At 38.6% G+C, this 23,712-nt stretch overlaps 1 protein-coding gene across 1 annotated transcript; it reads left to right on the forward strand.

The window, feature by feature from the left end:
• Positions 1-6,937: 6,937 nt before the first annotated feature.
• Positions 6,938-7,418, forward strand: LOC128640422 (cytochrome c oxidase subunit 7A2, mitochondrial-like). Its single transcript, XM_053692907.1, has one exon. It carries the CDS (start codon positions 6,997-6,999, stop codon positions 7,246-7,248), a length of 252 nt encoding a protein of 83 aa, XP_053548882.1. The 5' UTR covers positions 6,938-6,996; the 3' UTR covers positions 7,249-7,418.
• The last annotated feature ends 16,294 nt before the right edge of the window (positions 7,419-23,712 follow it).

The following is a 23,712-nucleotide window of genomic DNA, read 5'->3' on the forward strand; positions in this document are numbered from 1 at the left end:
TTGTATTGTTGTACACAAGACTCTTTCAAGTGGTGCTAAATTTCAGCCTCTCTCACTACAGCCTTTCTCATTTTAGTCTCTTATTGAGACGTTTTTTATTGTATATTGTTTACTTTTTATTATTATGTAAATTGGTTTAACATTTGTAACATAGCTCTTTTTAGATAATTATTGTGAGCTCATTCTTGCATAGTTTATTAACCACCGGTGGTCGTTTTATAATCATGTCTATTGTCTAATATTCTCCTAACCTCACATTGCACTGTGTATTAACATACTCAATTTTCAATATAAATGTATATATTGTTGTATCATACTGAGTAAGGTAGCTTCTTTAAGCGCATCTTCTTTTTACCATACATTAAAACTATTAACCCCTAATCTGCCATTAACCCACATCGCAACAAACCTTATAAATCTATTAACCCCTAATTTGCCAAACCCACACAACGCAATAATCCTAATAAAACTATTAACCCCTAAACCGCCAAACCCCCACAACTCAAGTACCCTAATTAACCTATTGACCCCTAATCCGCCAAACCCCCACAACGCAAATAACTAATTTAATTACTAACCCCCCTTACCTAACACCCCCTAAATTAACCCCAATCATCTCAATTAAAAAACACTAAATTACAATTAAAATAATAAAGTCTAACATTACATAAAATAATAAACAAAATTATCCAAAATAAAATATGAAAATAAAAAAGCCCCCCCAAAATAAAAACACCCCCTAATCTAATGCTTAACTACAAATAGCCCTTAAAAGGGCTTTTTGTAGGGCATTGCCCTAAGTTTAACGGCTCTTTTACCTTAAAAAAAGTCTAAGTCCCCCCTCTAACAGTAAAACCCACCGCCCACCAAACCCCCCAAAATAAATAAACCTAACACTAAAAAAAACTAAACTACCCATTGTCCCTAAAGGGGCATTTGTATGGGCATTGCCCTTAAAAGGGCATTCATCTCTTTTACTGCCCTTAAAAGGGCATTCAGCTCTTTTAAGAGTGCCCATTAAAACCCTAATCTAAAAACAAACAAACTTTACTCTAACCCCCAAATAGGTACTCACCGTTCCTGAAGTCCGGTGGAGAAGGTCCTGTTTCAGGAGGTGAAGTCTTCTTCCAAGCGGCCAACATCTTCTTCCAAGCTGGAACTACTTCCTTCTTCATCCAGGACCAATGATTTTCTGTCAAAATTTAAAGATCTTGGCTATGTTGGGGAGAAATACTTATACCTCCATCAAACACACAAGTGGCATTTCAACAGTAGAAAATATGCTTATTTCTGAGAGTAACTTTACTGCAGGGGAGATCTGTTTTTTGATTGAATTAATCTCAATTATACTATATCACAATTATTTTTTATTCATGGATACATATTATTTGCAAAAACAGGGGACTGCAATGGGCTCCAATGTCGCCCCTACATACGCCAATATTTTAATGAATAGCTTTGAGGAATATGTGTACCCTCATGGCTTGTTCCTGGTGGAGGTACATAGATGATGTATTTGGCGTGTGGAGGGGTGACGTTGGTAGCCTATAGTCTTTTGTCCAAGACCTGAATAATTCAGTTACAGGATTAAAATTTACTTTGAATATGAGTGAAATTGGCATTGAATATTTAGATACATGTGTATATATTGAGGGAGATTTTCTAAAAACGGATCTCCATACAAAGAGCACAGACATGAATAATTTACTTAAATATGGTAGCTGCCAAGACAATGTATTTAAGGCCATTCCAAAAAGTCAATTCACTAGAGTGAAACGTATAGTGTCAGACAAGACCAAATGCAAATATAGATTGGAACAAATGGCCAACAAATTTATCAATAGAAATTACCCCCCAACACTAATTGCCGAACAGCTCAGCATAGTCACTAATGATACAACATCAAATAAGAAGGACAAAGATCAGGAGGTAAATCTTCTGATTTTTGTTACCCAGTTTAATAGACTTAGTCAAAAAATAACTGGTATACTAAAAAAAACATTGGCACATTTTGAGAGAATGCAACCCACAAGTCAGTAAATTTAAAGCAGGTCCAATGGTAGTCTATAGAAGGAACCTGAATATTAAGGACATGTTAGTGCATACTGACATAGGTAGCAGTAAACAAAGTATTCAGGGAACAATAGGTTCAAAAAGAAGTGGCTGTTATCCATGTCTCAGCTGCAGTAATTGCAGCTCAATGATAAAAGGTGAATATTTTCATCACCCAATAAATGGGAAAAAGTTTCACATAAATAAATACCTAACCCGTAGGGCTACTTATTCCATTTATCTTATCAAATGTCCATGTGGCCTAATTTATATTGGCGAGACCTGTAGAGAGGTAAGGGAGAGGATAACAGAACATAAATCAAATATCAGACATAATAATAAAGATGCTCCAGTATCCTCTCACTTCCTCTGTATGGGTCATAATATTAGCCAACTAAGATTTCAAATTATAGAACAAGTAGATAGGCCTAGAAGAGGTGGGTATAGGGAACGTCTTCTGAAAATTAGAGAGAGATATGTTTTGGATATTTAAATTAGAAGCCCTCAGACCTAAAGGTATGAATAAGGATTTTGATTGGAGCCTGTTTCTTTAAATTCAATTTATCTGCACTAATTTGGTTATACTGTCGTATAGATAGACATTATTTTCCTTTTTTCCTCTTTTGGGATAAATCTGTTAATAATGTGCAATATTTCTCTTTTAAATGTATATGTAGGTTTTATGTTTTTCATTTTCATTCATATATAATATTATTTTCATGTGATCATCTAAACAAAGTAAAATCTGGATGTGTTATCATCTGCATCCAACAAGATGTCACTATTGTGCAACTGGTTGCTCACATGAGAATAGGTAACAGGTGTGGGTATATACAGTCATTAACCTGTGTATTTCCAAGTATACATGACTAAGGGCCTATAGCAGGCCTGAAACGTTGTATTTTCTATCTTAGGGACTCCATATGAAACAATAAAGCGGAGATGAGTGCGGAGCAGGACCGGCGACTGCGGAGCCATGGAACCTGGAGAATCCTCTTCGTACAATCGCTGCCGTACACTAAATAGTGAATTCAAGGTACGCGTTTAAATATAGCATCCCTTGCATTCTTATTAGCTGATTTGATTCTTCAAATTCAAATCAGCAAATAGGATGAGAGCTGCTGAAATCCTATTGGCTGTTCAAATTACGCCAAGGGACGCCATATTTAAACGCGTACCTTGAATTCCCTATTCAGTGTATGGCGGCGATCATACAAAGAGTATCCTTCACGCTCCATGGCTGCGCGGTAGCTGGTCCTACTCCGCGCTCATCTCTGCTCTGCGCCAACTTGGTCCTGGATGAAGAAGAAAGTGGTCCCTGCTTGGAAGAAGATGGCGGCTGCTTGAAAGGAGACTTTACCGCCTGGAACAGGACCTTCTCCGCCGGACTTCAGGAACGATGAATACCTATTTGGGGTAGAGGGCATTAAAATAGCTGAATGCCCTTTTAAGGGCAATGCCCATACAAATGCTCCTTTAGGGGCAATGGGTAGTTTAGGATTTTTTAGTGTTAGGTTTTTTTATTTTGGGGGTTTGTTGGGTGGTGGGTTTAACTGCTAGAGGGGGGACTTAGTATTTTTTAAGGTTAAAGAGCTGTTTAATGCCATACAAAAGGCCCTTTTAAGGGTTATTGGTAGTTTAGCATTAGATTAGGGGGTGTTTTTATTTTGGGGGGGGCTTTTTTATTTTCATAGGGATTAGGTTTAATTTTTTTACTTTGGATAATTTTGTTTATTATTTGCTGTAATGTTAGACTTTTTATTTTTGGTAATTTTAGATTCATTTTTTTTTTTTAAGTAATGTTAGCTTTTTTTTTTTTTTTTTGTTGAAATCTTTTTATTGATTTTTCACATATTATGCAAAATGTACATGTAACATCATCAATAACAATAAATAAACAATCAAACAGTAACAATACAGTCTTCAAATTATTTCTCTCATTATACATTCAATTAGTACAATTCAAATCTTTTACTTTTTTCTCTCTAGATTCCTTACCCCAAACTGTAACCTTCAAATCTCAGGGGTTATCGGATAGCATTCTGGACTAGCCTCCCATCTTACAATCTAATTTTTTTTTTCCTCCTCCATATATTTATATCTCAGTTTAATTTTAATAATCTTAGTGATCTGGAACTCATCCTCCCCTGATATATTCCCTTATAGACCTTAGGTTTTGATGTTATCTAAGTGGCTAAGGTTCTAGCTCTATTTACCTTTTCTATATGCATAATATACGGTTCCCATTGTTGGATAAATTTGTTTCTAGTGTTCAGTATGGCTGCTGAGGCACTCGCCATATTGTAATGATAGTTGATCCTCTTCTCGATATAATCAAATGTGGGGGGTCTCCCCTCCAAAATCTAGCTATAGAGATCCTTACTATGGTACAAATCATTGCTACTAATTTATGGTGTCTTTTACTAATGCCTTCTGTAGGGAAGTGTAGTAAGGCTTGTTCTGGGGTTAGATCAATCTCAGTCTCAAGGATATTTCCTAAATAAGCTGATGTCATGTCCCATATTCTTTTAACTTTCTCGCACTGCCACCACATATGTAAATATGTACCAGTCTCTCCACATCCCCTATAGCACATATGGGGATTATCTATCTGAGCATTGGTAAGTCTTGTGGGGTACATATACCATTTATATACAACCTTGATATAGTTTTCTTTTAGCAATGCATTTGGGGAGAATGAAAGGCCTCTATCAATGTTTGAAAGCCACGTCTCTAATGTCCAGGTCCTGTTTAAGTCCTGTTCCCATTTGGTCATAAAATGACTCTTCTCTTTGCTGATTCCCTCACTAAATAATGGGTATAATAGTGAAATTAATCCCTTCCCACGAGTATTGGACAGACATATTGTCTCTAATGTGGTGTTAGATGGGGGTTTATTTGATCCCATTATTTCTCTTACCCTAGATGTGAGCTGTAGGTAATGATACCATTCATTTTGTTCTGGGGTGCCTAATTCCTTGTATTGGGAAAAGGTCAGTATTTTATTGCTTATGAGTGGGTCCGCTATTCGATAAAGGCTCTTGTTTTCCCATTTCTTTTGGATATGTGTGCTAATGAGTGAAGTGATTGGAGCTAATGGTGTCAGTCTTGATCTAACATTAATTATGGGGTATGTCTTGGTTAGTTTATCCCAGATAAAGGTGGTATGTCTAATCGAGACATATTCCTCAATATGCCAAGGTCGATGTTGTTTCGTCGCCCAGAGAATAGTGTCTAATCTTCCTACCTCTAAGATGTCTTTCTCTAACTGTACCCACTGGGGTGTTTGATCTATCCTATACCAATGTGTGGTCTGTGCCATTCTGGCTGCATAGTAGTATGCAATTAGATTCGGTAATCCAATCCCTCCTTTTCTCCTATGCCTCATCAGATTTTGTTTGCTTATTCTTGCTCTCCTACCCTGCCAGATGTACTTTAAAATTTCCTTTTGCAAGTTATGTAACTCAGCAGTTGGGATAGTTATCGGGAGGGTTCTGAATAAGTATAAGAGTTTAGGGAGTATTGTCATTTTGACTGATATGATCCTCCCGTAGAGTGATATATTATATTTGGCCCATTTAAGTAGAAGTTCTCTAATCTGTAAAAACATGGGGGTATAGTTTTCTTTGTATAGTTTATTGATATCATTTGTGAGATTAACACCTAGATATTTAAGGGATGATCTAACCCAATTAAACGCAAAGTTTATTTCTAATAACTTCTTTGTCGTATTTGGGAGGTGAGTACTAAGGGCTTCACATTTACTTTCATTAATTTTATAACCCGATAATAGACTAAATTTATTTATAATAGAATATATTACTAGCAAGGAAAGAAGCGGCTTCGTTACTGCAAGGATGACATCATCCGCAAAAAGGGATATTTTATATTCTCTATCTCCTACCCTAAGTCCTGCAATATCTGGGTTATCTCTTATTAGCACTGCTAATGGCTCGATGCATATTGCGAAAAGCAAGGGAGACAGGGGGCACCCTTGTCTTGTGCCATTTCGAATTTGAATTCGTGTTGATTGATATCCTGAAAGCCTAATGAATGCATCAGGAGTGGAATATATTATTTTTAGAGCATTAATGAAGGGCCCCAGCTTTTTTATTTTAATTGTAACTTAGTATTTTTTAATTTAGGTAATTGGGGTTAATTTAGGGGTGTTAGGTTAGGGGGCTTAGTAATTTAATTTGTTATTTGCGTTGTGGGGGTTTGGCGGAATAGGGGTTAATAGTTTTATTAGGTTTATCACAATGTGGGTTAATGGTGGATTAGGGTTTAATACATTTATTTGGTTTATTGCGATGTGGGTTAATGGCGGATTAGGGGGTTAATACATTTATTAGTTTTATTGCTTTGTGGGTTAATAGTGGATTGGGGGTTAATACAATTATTAGGTTTATATGATGTGGGTTAATGGCGGATTAGGGGTTAATACATATATTACGTTTATTGCGATGTGGGGATTGGCGGATTAGGGGTTAATATACTTTATTAGTTATTGCGGTGGGGGATTGCGGTTGACAGGTAGAGAGATATTGCGCATGCGTTTGGTGTTAGTTATTTTCAGGAGGTAGATAGATATTGCGCATGCGTTAGGTGTTAGTTACTATTTTCAGGGAGTTACAGTGCTCACATACTCAGAGCAAGGCTTGCTGTGCCTGCCTATGTGTGGTGAGGTGAAAATGGAGTAAAATTACTCAATTTGCGCCACGTAATTCCTTGCTCTGAATATGTGAAAACAATTTGCGACGCGGTTCTATGTTAGCTTATGGGAGTAAATATAGTGTCCGACGGGTAAAATATACACGCCGCAATTATATGCGGTGCTGTATATGTAATACCAAAATCTCGTTAAAAAACAGTGTTGCAGAGTGTCCTTGTCCTTTCTCTTAAGTCTCAGGGTTGTACGTGAGGTGCGGAATATCAGTGATAGCCATGTTGCGGAATTTACTGGCCCTTCATCATGTTTCTCAGCGGACCATAAGCAGCACTTCCCAGAGGTCTCTACAGAATAAAGTTGCAGATAAGCAGAAGCTGTTTCAGGAGGATAATGGTGTTCCAGTTTATTTAAAAGGTGGAGTTGGAGATGCATTGCTTTACAGATTAACCATGGCATTAACTGTTCTTGGAACAGGATATGCCCTGTATCAGCTCTTCGATGCTGCAATGCCCAAGAAGAAAAAATGATTCCTCCTCCTAATCAGATTTTGTGTCCAGTCTAACGAATCAGGGATTGGTTTTGTCCTTGTCCTGTAAAGCTGGGATCATTTTAGGGAACAATATTTATTAAAATGTGTTGTATAAACTGCAACTAATAAAGCAGTTTTACATTAAAAAAACAAACAAAAAAAAACAAACAGTGTTGCCGGCTTTTGATGGCAACGCCGCATATGTAATCTTCCCCCCGGTGCGTGGTATAACGAGTGATAAACAACGGTTTTAGCAGCTCCTCCGTTCAGCCAGAATTAGAAAGCAGCCAACTTGGTAGCTGATGGTCGGACACCCCCCCCCACACATATACGGCTAGATTACGAGTTTTGCGGTATGAGTGAAAAAGCAGCGTTAAGGCTCTTTTTCACTACCGCTGGTATTACGAGTCTTGCAGGTATAGGGGCCGTAATGCAACATAATTACCGCAGCTTTCAAAAACTCCTTTTTCAATGGGACTTCCATAGAGCCGGTATTACGAGTCTGCCTGGGAGGCCAAAAAGTGAGTGGTACAGCCAATACCGTCAAGATCCATACCATAAACTGAAAGTCAGTAGTTATGGGTTTTACGCTATAAAGCTGTAGCATAAAACTCATAACTAAAGTGCTAAAAAGTACACTAACACCCATAAACTACCTATTAACCCCTAAAGCGAGACCCTCCCGCATCGCAAATAATAAAACAAAATCACATCACAAACACTAGTTAAATATTATAAACCCCTAATCTGCCGCCCCTAACATCACCGCCACCTACCTACATTTATTAACCCCTAATCTGCCGCCCCCAACATCGCCACCCCTATACTAAATTTATTAACCCCTAAACCTAAGTCTGACCCTAACACCCCCTAACTTAAATATAATTAAAATAAATCTAAATAAAACCTACTATCATTACATAAATAATTCCTATTTAAAAACGAAATACTTACCTGTAAAATAAACCCTAAGCTAGCTACAATATAACTAATATTTACATTGTAGCTAGCTTAGGGTTTATTTTTATTTTACAGGAAAGTTTGTATTTATTTTAATTAGGTAGAATAGTTACTAAATAGTTATTAACTATTTACTAACTACCTAGCTAAAATAAATACAAATTTACCTGTAAAATAAAACCTAACCTGTCTTACACTAACACCTAACCTTACACTACAATTAAATAAATTACATTAATTAAATACAATTACCTAAATTACAAAAAAACAAAACGCTAAATTACACAAAATAAAAAAAGAAATTATCAGATATTTAAATTAATTACACCTAATCTAATAGCCCTATCAAAGTAAAAAAGCCCCCCCCAAAAAAATAAAAATAAAAAAAACCTAGCCTAAACTACCAATAGCCCTTAAAAGGGCCTTTTGCGGGGCATTGCCCCAAAGAAATCAGCTCTTTTACCTGTAAAAAAAAAATACAAACAACCCACCACCCACACAACCAACCCCCCAAATAAAATCCTAACTAAAAAAACCTAAGCTCCCCATTGCCCTGAAAAGGGCATTTGGATGGGCATTGCCCATAAATGGGCATTTAGCTCTTTTTCAAGTGCCCAAACCCCTAATCTAAAAATAAAACCCACCCAATAAACCCTTAAAAAAGCCTAACACTAACCCCCGAAAATCCACTTACAGTTTTTGAAGACCCGACATCCATCCTCAACGAAGCCGGCAGAAGTCCTCACGAAGCAGCAGAAGTCTTCATCCAACCGGGCAGAAGTCTTCATCCAACCGGGCAGAAGTTTTCATCCAACCGGGCAGAAGTCTTCATCCAGACGGCATCTTCTATCTTCATCCATCCGGCGCGGAGCGGGTCCATCTTCAAGACATCCGGCGCGCAGCATCCTCTTCAATCGACGTCTTCTTCCGAATGAGGTTTCCCTTTAAATGACGTCATCCAAGATGGCGTCCCTTAGATTCCAATTGGCTGATAGATTTCTATCAGCCAATCCGAATTAAGGTTGAAAAAATCCTATTGGCTGTTGCAATCAGCCAATATGATTGAGCTTAAATCCTATTGGCTTACATTAACGTTAGTGGGTGTTAGGGTTAGACTTAGGGTTAGGGGTTAATAAGTTTAGTATAGTGGCGGCAACGTTGGGGGTGGCAGATTAGGGGTTAATAAATGTAGGTAAGTGGCGGTGATGTTGGGGGCTGCAGATTAGGGGTTAATAAGTATAATGTAGGTGTCGGCAATGTCGGGGGCAGCAGATTAGGGGTTAATAAGTGTAATGTAGGTGGCAGCGATGTCGGGGGCGGCAGATTAGGGGTGTTTAGACTCAGGGTTTATGTTAGGGTGTTTGGTGTAAACATAAATTTAGTTTCCCCATAGGAATCAATGGGGCTGCGTTACGGAGCTTTACGCTCCTTTATTGCAGGTGTTAGACTATTTTTCAGCCGGCTCTCCCCATTGATATCTATGGGGAAATCGTGCACGAGCATGTAAAAGCAGCTTACCGCCGCTCACCTCAGCGCTGGTATTGGAGTGCGGTATGGATCTCAATTTTGCTCTACGCTCACTTCTTGCCTGCTAACGCCGGGTTTTTGTAATCCTGTAATACCAGCGCTGTAGGTAAGTGAGCTGTGACAATAACTTGCAAGTTAGCACCGTGCCGCTCATAACGCAAAACTCGTAATCTAGCTGATACTTTTTTAATGGCAAAGAATACATTTATGGCATTTCACTATTTAAAGTTTACCCTTACTTTAAACAATTCCCTTTAAAATTTAGAGGAACGTGTACTGCCACTTTTGTTGTTTACCAATTGATTTGCAAGTGTGAGAAAATGTACATTGGCTGTACTAATAAAAAGATAAAGAGACGATGGTATTAACATATAGAAAACATAAAGAGGGGATATGATAAGCATAGTGCATCAGACAATTTCAGAAAGAAGCACAATCAAGATCCAACTGAATTGAGAATTAGGGTTCTTGAACAAATCCCTTATGATGTTCATAATCATAAAAGGTTTTGTAAATAGTTATTAACTATTTACTAACTATCTAGCTAAAATAAATACAAATTTACCGGTAAAATAAAACCTAACCTGTCTTACACTAACACCTAACCTTACACTACAATTCAATAAAATGATACATAATATGTATACTGGGCTAACATTTGTTGCCAGCATAGCAAGTGCGAGTTGGAAGGGGAGGTCTGCCTGGAAATAATGACGTAATTGCAAATGTAAGGAAAGGGCGGTGTTAGTAGAAAGCAATATCAGGCTTCTTGAAAAAGTCTGCCTGTGAGCAGATAAAATGCTGTAGGTAAGTGAGCAGTGACAATAACTTGCAAGTTAGCACCGTGCCGCTCATAACGCAAAACTCGTAATCTAGCCGATACTTTTTTAATGGCAAAGAATACATTTATGGCATTTCACTATTTAAAGTTTACCCTTACTTTAAACAATTCCCTTTAAAATTTAGAGGAACGTGTACTGCCACTTTTGTTGTTTACTAATTGATTTGCAAGTGTGAGAAAATGTACATTGGCTGTACTAATAAAAAGATAAAGAGACGATGGTATTAACATATAGAAAACATAAAGAGGGGATATGATAAGCATAGTGCATCAGACAATTTCAGAAAGAAGCACAATCAAGATCCAACTGAATTGAGAATTAGGGTTCTTGAACAAATCCCTTATGATGTTCATAATCATAAAAGGTTTTGTAAATAGTTATTAACTATTTACTAACTATCTAGCTAAAATAAATACAAATTTACCTGTAAAATAAAACCTAACCTGTCTTACACTAACACCTAACCTTACACTACAATTCAATAAAATGATACATAATATGTATACTGGGCTAACATTTGTTGCCAGCATAGCAAGTGCGAGTTGGAAGGGGAGGTCTGCCTGGAAATAATGACGTAATTGCAAATGTAAGGAAAGGGCGGTGTTAGTAGAAAGCAATATCAGGCTTCTTGAAAAAGTCTGCCTGTGAGCAGATAAAATGCGTAGAGGGTTGAGGATGGCACAAGAGGTGTAGACGCTTCTCCTCTACTTACAACCAGATAACAAATAAAGTTGCATTTCCCTGCTGGTGCTCTCACAGTTAACCTAGGGCTTGCAATGCCCCTCCTCCTGCTAGCCCACTTACTACAGAGCTGAAGTGAGATGATGACATCATCAGACCTCTGCAGAAAGTGCTGGGAGAAGCTAACAGTCAGTGAGAGGGAAGGCAGAAGTAATTTTGTGAAAACACAGCCGTATAACCAATGTGTGTGTGAGAGTAGTATCCCTTCCCTATTGTGCTTTATATCATGGCAGCCACAGATAAAGAAGTGAATTGGGAATTCCTTGGTTTCCCCACTGCAGGTCACACAAAACAAGTGTGCATTGTGCCTGCTTTATCTGCAGTGATCAGTGTAAAATGTGTGTCAGATTATAGGTGCTCAAATACACACAATTCAAATGTAGCTGTGGGACAATGAGTGAAATAGCCTTATGTTTATTATTTACATGTTTCAAAACATCTCCTATTTGTCCCCAAGGTTGTTTTATAATATAAATATATATATATATATATATATATATATACACACACACACACATACATACACACAATACACACACTGGGGCCTAGTTATCAACGCGTCTACTTTACCTGCCTTCGCCGGTTCAATACGCCCGCAGCGGATGAGCAGGGGACTGTGAGAGTTATCACTCATCCAATCTCGCTGCTCTTCGGCTTTTTCCCAGCTTTATTGCTAGCCTGTCACTAAGCACCCACACTAACTACACTGTTCTACCCCCTATACCGGCGCCCCCGGAGCCCCCCACAACTCAATAAAGTTATTAACCCCTAAACCACCGCTCCTAGACCCCGCCGCAATGCTTATAAATGTATTAACCCCTAAACCGCAGCTCCTGGACACCGCCGCCACCTACATTATACCTAGTAACCCCTATCCTACCCCCCCTATACCGTCGCCACCTATAATAAAGTTATTAACCCCTATCCTGACGATCCCAGACCTCGCCGCAACTAAATAAATAGTTTAACCCCTAAACCGCCGCTCCCGGACCCCGCCGCAACCTATATTAAACTTATTAACCCTAATCTGCCCCCCCTACACCGTCGCCACCTATAATAAATTTATTAGCCCCTATCCTGCTTCCCCTACACCATCGCCACCTATAATAAATGTATTAACCCCTATCCTGCCCCCCCTACACCGCCGCCACTGTAATATAATTATTAACCCTTAAACCTAAGTCTAACACTAACCCTAAAACCCCACTAACTTAAATATTAATTAAATAAATCTTAATAATATTCCTCTTATTAACTAAATTAATCCTATTTAAAACTAAATACTTACCTTTAAAATAAACCCTAATATAGATACAATATAAATAATAATTATATTGTAGCTATCTTAGGATTTTTTTTTTTTTACAGGCATCTTTCAATTTATTTTAAATAGGTACAATAGCTATTAAATAGTTATTAACTATTTAATAGCTACCTAGCTAAAATAAAGAAAAATTTACCTATAAAATAAAAACTAACCTAAGTTACAATTACACCTATCACTACACTATCATTAAATAAATTATTCCTATTTAAAACTAAATACTTACCTGTAAAATAAACCCTAAGATAGTTACAATGTAATTAATAATTACATTGTAGCTATTTTAGGATTTATATTTATTTTACAGGTAACTTGGTATTTATTTTAGCTAGTTAGAATAGTTATTAAATAGTTATTAACTATTTAATAACTACCTAGCTAAAAGAAATACAAAATTACCTGTAAAATAAATCCTAACCTAAGTTACAATTAAACCTAACACTACACTATCATTAAATTAATTAAATAAATTACCTACAAATAACTACAATTAAATACAATAATACATAAACTAACTAAAGTGCAAAAAATAAAAAAGCTAAGTTACAAAAAATAAAAAAAATAAGTTACAAACATTTAAAAAATATTACAACAATTTTAAGCTACTTACACCTAATCTAAGCCCCCTAATAAAATAACAAAGCCCCCCAAAATAAAAACATTCCCTACCCTATTCTAAATTAAAAAGTTCAAACTCTTTTACCTTACCAGCCCTTAAAAGGGCCTTTTGCGGGGCATGCCCCAAAGAATTCAGCTCTTTTGCCTGTAAAAGAAAAATACAACCCCCCCCCAACATCATCCTACCTTTAGTCGTCTTCAGCCAGCCGACCATCGATGGAACCGAAGAGGAGATCCGGAGCGGCAGAAGTCATCATCCAAGGGGCGCTGAAGAAATCTTCCATCCGATGAAGTCATCATCCAGGCGGCGATGAAGAAATCTTCCATCCGGGCGATGTCATCTTCCAAGCGGCGTCTTCAATCTTCATCCATCCGGAGCGGAGCCATCTTCAGATGAGCCGACGCGGAGCCATCCTCTTCTTCCCGACGACTACCGACGAATGGATATTCCTTTAAGGGACGTCATCCAAGATGGCGTCCCTTCAATTCCGATTGGCTGATAGGATTCTTTCAGCCAATCGGAATTAAGGTAGGAAAAATCTGATTGGCTGATTGAATCAGCCAATCAGATTGAAGTTCAATCCGATTGGCTGAGCCAATCAGCCAATCAGATTGAGCTTGCATTCTATTGGCTGTTCCGATCAGCCAATAGAATGCAAGCTCAATCTGATTGAATATTTTTCTAATGTTTGTAAATATTTTTTTATTTTTTGTAACTTAGTTCTTTTTTATTTTTTGTACTTTAGTTAGTTTATTTAATTGTATTTATTTGTAGGTATTGTATTTAATTAATTTATTGATAGTGTAGTGTTAGGTTTAATTGTAGATACTTGTAGGTATTTTATTTAATTTATTTATTGATAGTGTAGTGTTAGGTTTAATTGTAACTTAGGTTAGGATTTATTTTACAGGTAATTTTGTAATTATTTTAACTAGGTAACTATTAAATAGTTATTAACTATTTAATAGCTATTGTACCTGGTTAAAATAAATACAAAGTTGCCTGTAAAATAAATATTAATCCTAAAATAGCTACAATATAATTATAATTTATATTGTAGATATATTAGGGTTTATTTTACAGGTAAGTATTTAGCTTTAAATAGGATTAATTTATTTAATAAGAGTTAATTTATTTTGTTAGATTTAAATTATATTTTACTTAGGGGGGTGTTAGTGTTAGGGTTAGACTTAGCTTTAGGGGTTAATACATTTATTAGAGTAGCGGTGAGGTCCGGTCGGCAGATTAGGGGTTAATAATTGTAGGTAGCTCGGGATCAGATTAGGGGTTAATAAATATAATACAGGGGTCGGTGGTGTTAGGGGCAGCAGATTAGGGGTACATAGGTATAATGTAGGTTGCGGCGGTGTACGGAGCGGCAGATTAGGGGTTAAAAAAAATATGCAGGTGTCAGCGATAGCGGGGGCGGCATATTAGGGGTTAATAAGTGTAAGGTTAGGGGTGTTTAGACTCAGGGTACATGTTAGGGTGCAGTGATGTGCAGTCACTAGAGGCAGGTGAGGCAGTGCTTCACCTCTCATATGGGCAAAAATATATATTTTTTTATTGACTTTTAAAAAAAAAAAAAAAAAATGTATTTTTTTTCCCCCAGCATTTTTTTTTTTCACAGCTATATGTTGTGCAATGAAGAGGCACAAGCAGGTCTGCCCACCATTACACAACATGCTGCGCCATCTACTGGATGAAAGTGGTTAAGATCATTGCATGGCCCATTAACTGCTTATTTGAGGCAGTCCTATTTGGGCTGAACCAATCCAGTTAGAGGCATTAGTAAAGGGAACTTAAAGTTAGGGCTGGATGTTAAATGATATAAAATAAAACAAAAATGGAAAAAAACAACTTTCATTTATTTTGTTGCTGTCCTGTGAACCTGCTAGCTTTGCTAAAGTGAAAAAGAGAGTTCTGTTCTTCCCCTCTAAGTGCAGTGGAATGTGCCACTGTCACTTCCTGAATCCTTACAGAGCAGGAAGAGAGAAGCACAGAGAGCACTGTTTCAGCCCCATCTTATTAAAGTAAGATTTTACTGAAAAGGATTCTGTTAGTGAAAATGATAATTCAATGAATGTGGTTTAGTGTTTTTTTTTTACTCTTTTACAGCAAAGGATTGTTTTTGTATTTTGCTTACTCAAACTTTACACCCACTAACTTAGCAGCTTGCCTCTGTACTGCACACTAATGTATGGTCTCATTTAGTTATAGTCTCACTTAGTTATAGTCTCAGTCTCTGTAGCTTTGCTGTTTTATTACTTAAAAATGCAGTGGTCCCTCTCCCCCCCCCCTTGTATGTGTGTGTGTGTGTCTCTCTCTCTATCCATCTCTCTCCTTATGTGTTGTTCTCCCCCATGGTCTCTTTCTCTCTCTGTCTCTCTTCCTCCCCCTCAGACTCTCTCATCCCTTATGTGTCTCTAACCCTCTGTGTGTGATTGTGTCTCTCTCTAACCCTCTGTGTGTGATTGTGTGTGTGTCTCTCTCTCTCTCTCTCTCTATCTCTAACCCTCTGTGTGTGATTGTGTCTCTCTCTAACCCTATGTGTGTGATTGTGTCTCGCTCTCTCTTTCTCTCTAACCCTCTGTGTGTGATTGTGTCTCTCTCTAACCCTCTGTGTGTGATTGTGTGTCTCTCTAACCCTCTGTGTGTGATTGTGTCTCTCTCTCTCTCTCTCTCTCTCTCTCTATCTCTATCTCTAACCCTCTGTGTGTGATTGTGTCTCTCTCTAACCCTCTGTGTGTGATTGTGTCTCTCTCTCTCTTTCTCTCTAACCCTCTGTGTGTGATTGTGTCTCTCTCTAACCCTCTGTGTGTGATTGTGTCTCTCTCTAACCCTCTGTGTGTGATTCTCTCTCTCTCTCTCTCTCTCTCTCTCTCTCTCTCTCTCTCTCTCTCTCTCTCTCTCTCTCTCTCTCTCTCTTTCTCTCTCTCTATCTCTAACCCTCTGTGTGTGATTGTGTCTCTCTCTAACCCTCTGTGTGTGATTGTGTCTCTCTCTCTCTTTCTCTCTAACCCTCTGTGTGTGATTGTGTCTCTCTCTCTTTCTCTCTAACCCTCTGTGTGTGATTGTGTCTCTCTCTCTCTTTCTCTCTAACCCTCTTTGTGTGATTGTGTCTCTCTCTCTCTCTCTCTCTCTCTCTTTCTTTCTCTCTCTAACCCTCTGTGTGTGATTGTGTGTGTCTAGCTCTCTCTTTCTCTCTCTCTAACCCTCTGTGTGTGATTGTGTCTCTCTCTCTCTTTCTCTCTCTCTAACCCTCTGTGTGTGATTGTGTCTCTAACCCTCTGTGTGTGATTGTGTCTCTCTCTTTCTCTCTCTCTAACCCTCTGTGTGTGATTGTGTCTCTCGCTCTCTCTCTAACACTCTGTGTGTGATTGTGTCTCTTGCGCTCTCTCTAACCCTCTGTGTGTGATTGTGTGTCTCTCTCTTTCTCTCTAACCCTCTGTGTGTGATTGTGTCTCTCTCTCTCTCTTTCTTTCTCTCTCTCTCTAACCCTCTGTGTGTGATTGTGTCTCTTGCGCTCTCTCTAACCCTCTGTGTGTGATTGTGTGTCTCTCTCTCTCTCTTTCTCTCTAACCCTCTGTGTGTGATTGTGTCTCTCTCTCTCTCTCTTTCTTTCTCTCTCTCTCTAACCCTCTGTGTGTGATTGTGTCTCTCTCTCTCTTTCTCTCTCTCTAACCCTCTGTGTGTGATTGTGTCTCTCTCTAACCCTCTGTGTGTGATTGTGTCTCTCTCTCTCTTTCTCTCTCTCTAACCCTCTGTGTGTGATTGTGTCTCTCTCTCTCTTTCTCTCTCTCTAACCCTCTGTGTGTGATTGTGTCTCTCTCTAACCCTCTGTGTGTGATTGTGTCTCTCTCTTTCTCTCTCTCTCTCTAACCCTCTGTGTGTGATTGTGTCTCTCACTCTCTCTCTAACCCTCTGTGTGTGATTGTGTCTCTTGCGCTCTCTCTAACCCTCTGTGTGTGATTGTGTCTCTCTTTCTCTCTCTCTCTCTCTAATCCTCTGAGTGTGATTGTGTCTCTTTCTTTCTCTCTCTCTCTCTAACCCTCTGTGTGTGATTGTGTCTCTCTTTCTCTAACCCTCTGTATGTGATTGAATCATTGTGTCTCTCTCTCTCTTTCTCTCTCTCTAACCCTCTGTGTGTGATTGTCTCTCTCTCTCTCTTTATTTCTCTCTCTCTCTAACCCTCTGTGTGTGATTGTGTGTCTCTCTCTCTTTCTCTCTCTAACCCTCTGTGTATGATTGTGTCTCTCTCTCTTTCTCTCTCTCTAACCCTCTGTGTGTGATTGTGTCTCTCTCTCTTTCTCTCTCTCTAACCCCTCTGTGTGTAATTGTCTCTCTCTCTTTCTCTCTCTAACCCTCTGTGTGATTGTGTCTCTCTCTCTTTCTCTCTCTCTAACCCTCTGTGTGTGATTGTGTCTCTCTCTCTTTCTCTCTCTCTCTAACCCCTCTGTGTGTGATTGTCTCTCTCTCTTTCTCTCTCTCTCTCTCTAACCCCTCTGTGTGTGATTGTGTCTCTCTCTCTTTCTCTCTAACCCTCTGTGTTTCTCTCCCCCGTCTGTCTCTCCCTCTCCCCCCGAATGCTTTTCTGTGTTTCTGTCTACCTTTTATTTATTTAATTAATGAATTGATAGTGCCACCTGATGGTGTGGCTTTATTTAAAGGGGTGAGGCCAAGCTCCCCACCATCTTTAAATTTCACCAGCCGCCACTGGATCAAGACATTTTTATATTTACTGCATAATGAAAGAATCTATAAGCATAATTTGCAGCATTAAAGTATGTTTTAAACATATTTTAATGGGCATGGATTTCTAGATCTCATAATCAGAGCAAGCATTGTGTTATCTGGCAAGAGTTTCTGTTACAATCCTTTTAGACTAAAATCAGATGTTTACTAAGTTGACCAGTTTTCCAAGACACCATTTAAAGGGACATGAAACCCATATCAATCCGATATGCAAATTTAAATAACTTTCCAATTTACATCTAATATCTATTTTTTTTCATTCTTTTGATATCCTTTGTTGAAAAACATATCTAAATATGCTCAGTAGCTGCTGATTGGTGGCTGCACATAGATACCACATGTGATTGGCTCACCCATGTGCATTGCTATTTCTTCAGCAAAGGATATCTAAAGAATGAAGGCGTATCCTAGCCACTGCCTCACCAGCCTCTGACGTCACTGCACGTCACTGTTAGGGTGTTAGGTGCAGACATAGGAAGTGTTTCCCCATAGGAAACAATGGGGCTGCGTTAGGAGCTGAACGCTGCTTTTTTGCAGGTGTTTGGTTTTTTTCAGCTCAAAATGCCCCATTGTTTTCTATGGGGGAATCGTGCACGAGCACGTTTTTTAAGCTGGCCGCGTCCGTAAGCACCGCTGGTATTGAGAGTTGCAGTGGCGGTAAATTATGCTCTACACTCCTTTTTTGGAGCCTAACGCAGCCATTCTGTGAACTCTAAATACCAGCGGTATTTAAAAGGTGCGGGAGAAAAAAAACATGCGTTAGCTACGCGGGTCGTTACCGACAAAACTCTAAATCTAGGCGTTAGGGTTTATTTTACAGGTAAGTATTTCGTTTTAAATAGGAATAATTTATTTAAGTATAGTGTAGTGTTAGGTGTAATTGTAACTTAGGTTAGTTTTTATTTTACAGGTAAATTTCTCTTTATTTTAGCTAGGTAGCTATTAAATAGTTAATAACTATTTAATAGCTATTGTACCTAGTTAAAATAAATTGAAAGATGCCTGTAAAATAAAAATAAATCCTAAGATAGCTACAATATAATTATTATTTATATTGTAGCTATATTAGGGTTTATTTTAAAGGTAAGTATTTAGTTTTAAATAGGATTAATTTAGTTAATAAGAGAAATAATATTTAGATTTATTTAATTAATATTTAAGTTATGGGGTGTTAGGGTTAGGGTTAGACTTATCTTTAGGGGTTAATAATTTTATTACAGTGGCGGCGGTGTAGGGGGGGCAAGATAGGGGTTAATACATTTATTATAGGTGGCGACGGTATAGGGGGGGCAGGATAGGGGTTAATAGGTATCATGTAGGTGGCGGCGGGGTCTGGGAGCGGCGATTTAGGGGTTAATACATATATTATAGTTGTGGTGGGGACCGGGAGCGGCGGTTTAGGGGTTAACATATTTAGTATAGCTTGCGGTGGGCTCCGGGAGCGGCGGTTTAGGGGTTAATCAGTTTATTAGAGTGGCGGTGGGCTCCGGGTGCGGCGGTTTAGGGGTTAACATATTTATTATAGCTTGCGGTGGGCTCCGGGAGCGGCGGTTTAGGGGTTAATCAGTTTATTATAGCTTGCGGTGGGCTCAGGGAGCGGCGATTTAGGGGGTAATCAGTTTATTATAATGGCGGTGGGCTCAGGGAGCGGCGGTTTAGGGGGTAATCAGTTTATTATAGTGCCGGTGGGCTCAGGGAGAGGCGGTTTAGGGGGTAATCAGTTTATTATAGTGGCGGTGAGCTCCGGGAGCAGCGGTTTAGGGTGTAATACATTTATTTAGTTGCAGTGGTGTAGGGGGGGCAGATTAGGGGTGTTTAGACTCGGGGTACATGTTAGGGTGTTAGGTGCAGACATTTCCCATAGGAATCAATGGGATGTCTGGCAGCAGCGAACATGAACTTTCGCTATGGTCAGACTCCCATTGATTCCTATGGGATCCACCGCCTCCAGGGCGGCGGATTAAAAACCAGGTACGCTGGGCCGGAAAAGTGCTGAGCGTACCTGCTAGTTTTTTGATAACTAGCAAAAGTAGTCAGATTGTGCCGAACTTGTGTACGGAACATCTGTAGTGACGTAAGAATCGATCTGTGTCGGACTGAGTCCAGCGGATCGAAGCTTACGTCACTAAATTCTACTTTTGCCGGTATCTAGGGCTTGATAACTAAGGCGAATCAGCCTCGCCACAAATACGCTGCGGAATTCCAGCGTATTTGAGGTTGACGGCTTGATAACTAGGCCCCATTGTGTGTGTATATATATATATATATATATTGTTTGTGTGTATATATATATATATAATTTGTGTGTATATACATACTGTATATACTGTGTGTGTGCTGGGAAATATCATTAATAATATCTGTACAAGTAATGTACTCCTTGGCACTCAAACTTATTGTCATGTAAAAGCTTATTTGATCATTAGTAGAGTCATTGGTAGAGCTACACATGCAAACAGTGTCCACTGGCTGTGTCATATGTGGGAGACATTCCTGAGATATGACAAATGTAACCCCTGCACTGCCATAAATCTGGTAAATGTAACTGCTGCGGCACTGCCAGACGTCTTATAAATGTAACCCCTATACTCCTTGAGATATGACACATGTAACCGCTGCACTTCCAGAAATATAAACAAATCTAACTCCTGCACAGCCAGAGATCTGATAAATGTAACCCCTGGACTGCCACAGTAGGTCTGCTCTTATTTTGACTCTCATACATGCTTTTTAAATGCGTGCCCCCTCGTGAAAAAAAAATGCCCCCCCCATTTCATTAGTTCTGGAGCCGACCCTGCTTTTGGTTAGGATCACGCTCCAGAACTGGTATTCGTTGGCTGCAGGTCGGCTCTAATCCAGACATTTGGAGGGTGAACGTACCAAGGAACAAGCATATGTGAAATGCTGATTTTTTAATAATTCTTGTGAGTGCAATCTGTTTGGTTTTATTTTTGGTGTAATAAATACTGCCATGAGTCGTAGATACACTTTTGTTCTTTTAGAGTCTGTATATTCCGCTATGTAAAGAATATTGGATTGTGAAATATTCATATTTTCATGTCGGGTTAGCGCAGTTGAGAATATATGCAATCTTGTTTGTGCGCAAATAGGTTTTTACCCCACTTTTTTTGCTCTATTGGCTTATATGGGGGAGTACGGTATTACACGTGCAATATTCTAAGTTCAGCACGGGTTAGCGCACAAGCTAAAGAGTTTACTTTCAACTTGTAATACAAGTGCTACCCGACGCAAAAAGCGTACTTCTAGCGGAGTTAAAACGTCAGCGGGAGTATTAAATACTGCGCCACTTGTAATCTGTCCCTATATTTTTTTTTTTTAATATTTTTTTTTTATTGAGGTTTAAGGTAAGGCATACACACATGGTTTGTAAATTTTACAACCGCTATAGATATCTATATCCAACGCTTGGTACATTGAACATTTACACATACAAGAGTCTAATAATAGTATATGCTATATGAAAACAAGAGACATTAAAAATGATATGCAGTCTGTGGTACATTGCTTCTATGCCTAAAAGGAAACAGTAAGCCTTCTATATGATTGATAAGGCCACTCTTGTACCTTATATATTAAGTATTACTCTAGCAGAAGGCCATTTGGAATAGAGGAGATCACTCTTGGATATCAAATGAAAAAACCTTGGTTTTATTTTTAATATAGAAATACTCTCTTGTACTATATGTAAAACTTTTAAGTACTATATTCTTAAAGGTATACTTTACCATAAAAAGTCTTATGGGATATGAAATATTATTCCTTGACAAATAACAAATATTTTTGGAAACCCCTATAACTATTAAATAACACATAGGGGTATATTTATCAATGTGCGAGCGGAGTGGTGCAATGCCGCCCCCTGCAGATTCGTGGCCAATCGGCCTCTAGCAAGGGGTGTCAACCAACCCAATCGTATTCGATCGGGTTGATTTCTGTCCGCTGCCTCAGAGCAGGCGGACAAGTTATGGTCTTTGGAAGGCTCGCCGTAAACAAGGGACCTCAAGCTCCATACAGAGCTTGATAAATATGCCCCATAGTATATATTAAACTCCTATATTAAGATTATATTAACAGGATACTCTATGAGGTTCTGTGTATTATATTAAACAGTATGAGACTATAAAACTCAGTATATGGAGTTAACAAGTATTAGAATTATACCTTGATAAAGTTGTATAGACTAAAAGGCCGGTTTTGAACTTTTGGGATAACATACCAAGTTGGAAGAAAGAACTTTTAAAGGACTGTGGTATCCATTGTCTGTGAAATAACTATATGACTATAGTATTAGATATAATTGATTGCACACCAAAAGTGTACAAGATTCACACTTGCAGTACGTACATTTAAGAGTGAGCTATACTATGATATACTATACAGAACATTCTATATAAGAAAAACATGCAGAAACATTTTGATTCTCAGAAATATTGTCTGTAGACCTATACAGCCCCACTAATGAAAAATGTGCATAAGGCTGACCACTATAGGGTCCAAACTTCTATGTGCCCATTTATAAATGTATATTCTGGTGAAACAAAAGTATACATCTTTGTCATACTATTATAGCTAGTTTTGCTGTCAGGGCCATGTTGTGTAAACTACCCATGTCTGCCAGTGTTGTCAGGAACTTTCTAATCTAAATAAACTTCCCGTCTGAAGCAAGATAAGTTTGATACAGCATATTATCTATTAAATGCCCCTATGTCTGCTAACTATGTACTATCCTACTCAGGGAATAGCAAGAATATATCATATAATGGCATTAGTGCATATGTTCCTCTATTCTAATATGCACTATAAATGCAAAAAGAGTTCCGTTCCAATATGGCAGTACCTAGCATAACTAGATATGATATCATAGAGTATACTTGCAAGTAATACCTGTTAGTTAATACAGTAATACTTGACAAAGAGGTACAGTGCGAACAAATGAAAAAAAGGGTTCAATTCCAATATGGCAGCACATAACAATACTTAATATGATATCATAGAATGCACTAGTAAGTAAACACTGTTAGGTAAGGTAGTAAAACTTGACAAATAAGTACAGTGCATTATAACATAAGTGGTAGCCTGGAAAGGTAGGTTCCAATGGAGATACATAACTAGGATAATCCATGTGTGTAGAGCAAAAAGTCTGTATCACATTCCAAAAGTAGCTAGATGTCCCTTTGCGGAGCATATCAGACCCAAAGGTTGTCATTTGTATACATAAAAGAGTCATAGTGAACACAGAGATATAGCCATTATTTGAGGGCTAGGTAAGGTGACAAAGGTTAACCAATACCATATCGGACCTCCATACTCACAGTTCTAGTGTATGTACCATTTTCAACGAGTTCAAGTGCCCCTGAAGAGTTAGGGCAGCTGAGAGGAAAGGGAAATATCTGCACTAACCAGCTCATGCTGTCAACCTGGCTGTGATTGGCCCAGTCTGTGTTTCTAAGACCTTTAATGATACCTGTGTCGGAGCACCGTATCTTCTATCTAGGCGAGCCGGCCGCATATCTCCAAGTAGTCGACGGGGCCCATACCAGATCATCTTGTCGTAGTTGCTCGTCTGGTGAGGAATCCTGTGTGGCACACACATATGTACTTTGTTGGAGAGCCTTGATGGGACTGCAATCAGTCCGGATACGCTCCAAAAACTCTATGTCACTATTATCCGGG

This window comes from Bombina bombina, chromosome 1, assembly GCF_027579735.1.
Source record: "Bombina bombina isolate aBomBom1 chromosome 1, aBomBom1.pri, whole genome shotgun sequence".
In the NCBI taxonomy this organism is placed as follows: domain Eukaryota; kingdom Metazoa; phylum Chordata; class Amphibia; order Anura; family Bombinatoridae; genus Bombina; species Bombina bombina.

Coding starts and splice junctions, on each gene's coding strand:
- LOC128640422 (XM_053692907.1), top strand. CDS start 6,997: ATGTTGCGGAATTTACTGGCCCTTCATCATGTTTCTCAGCGGACCATA.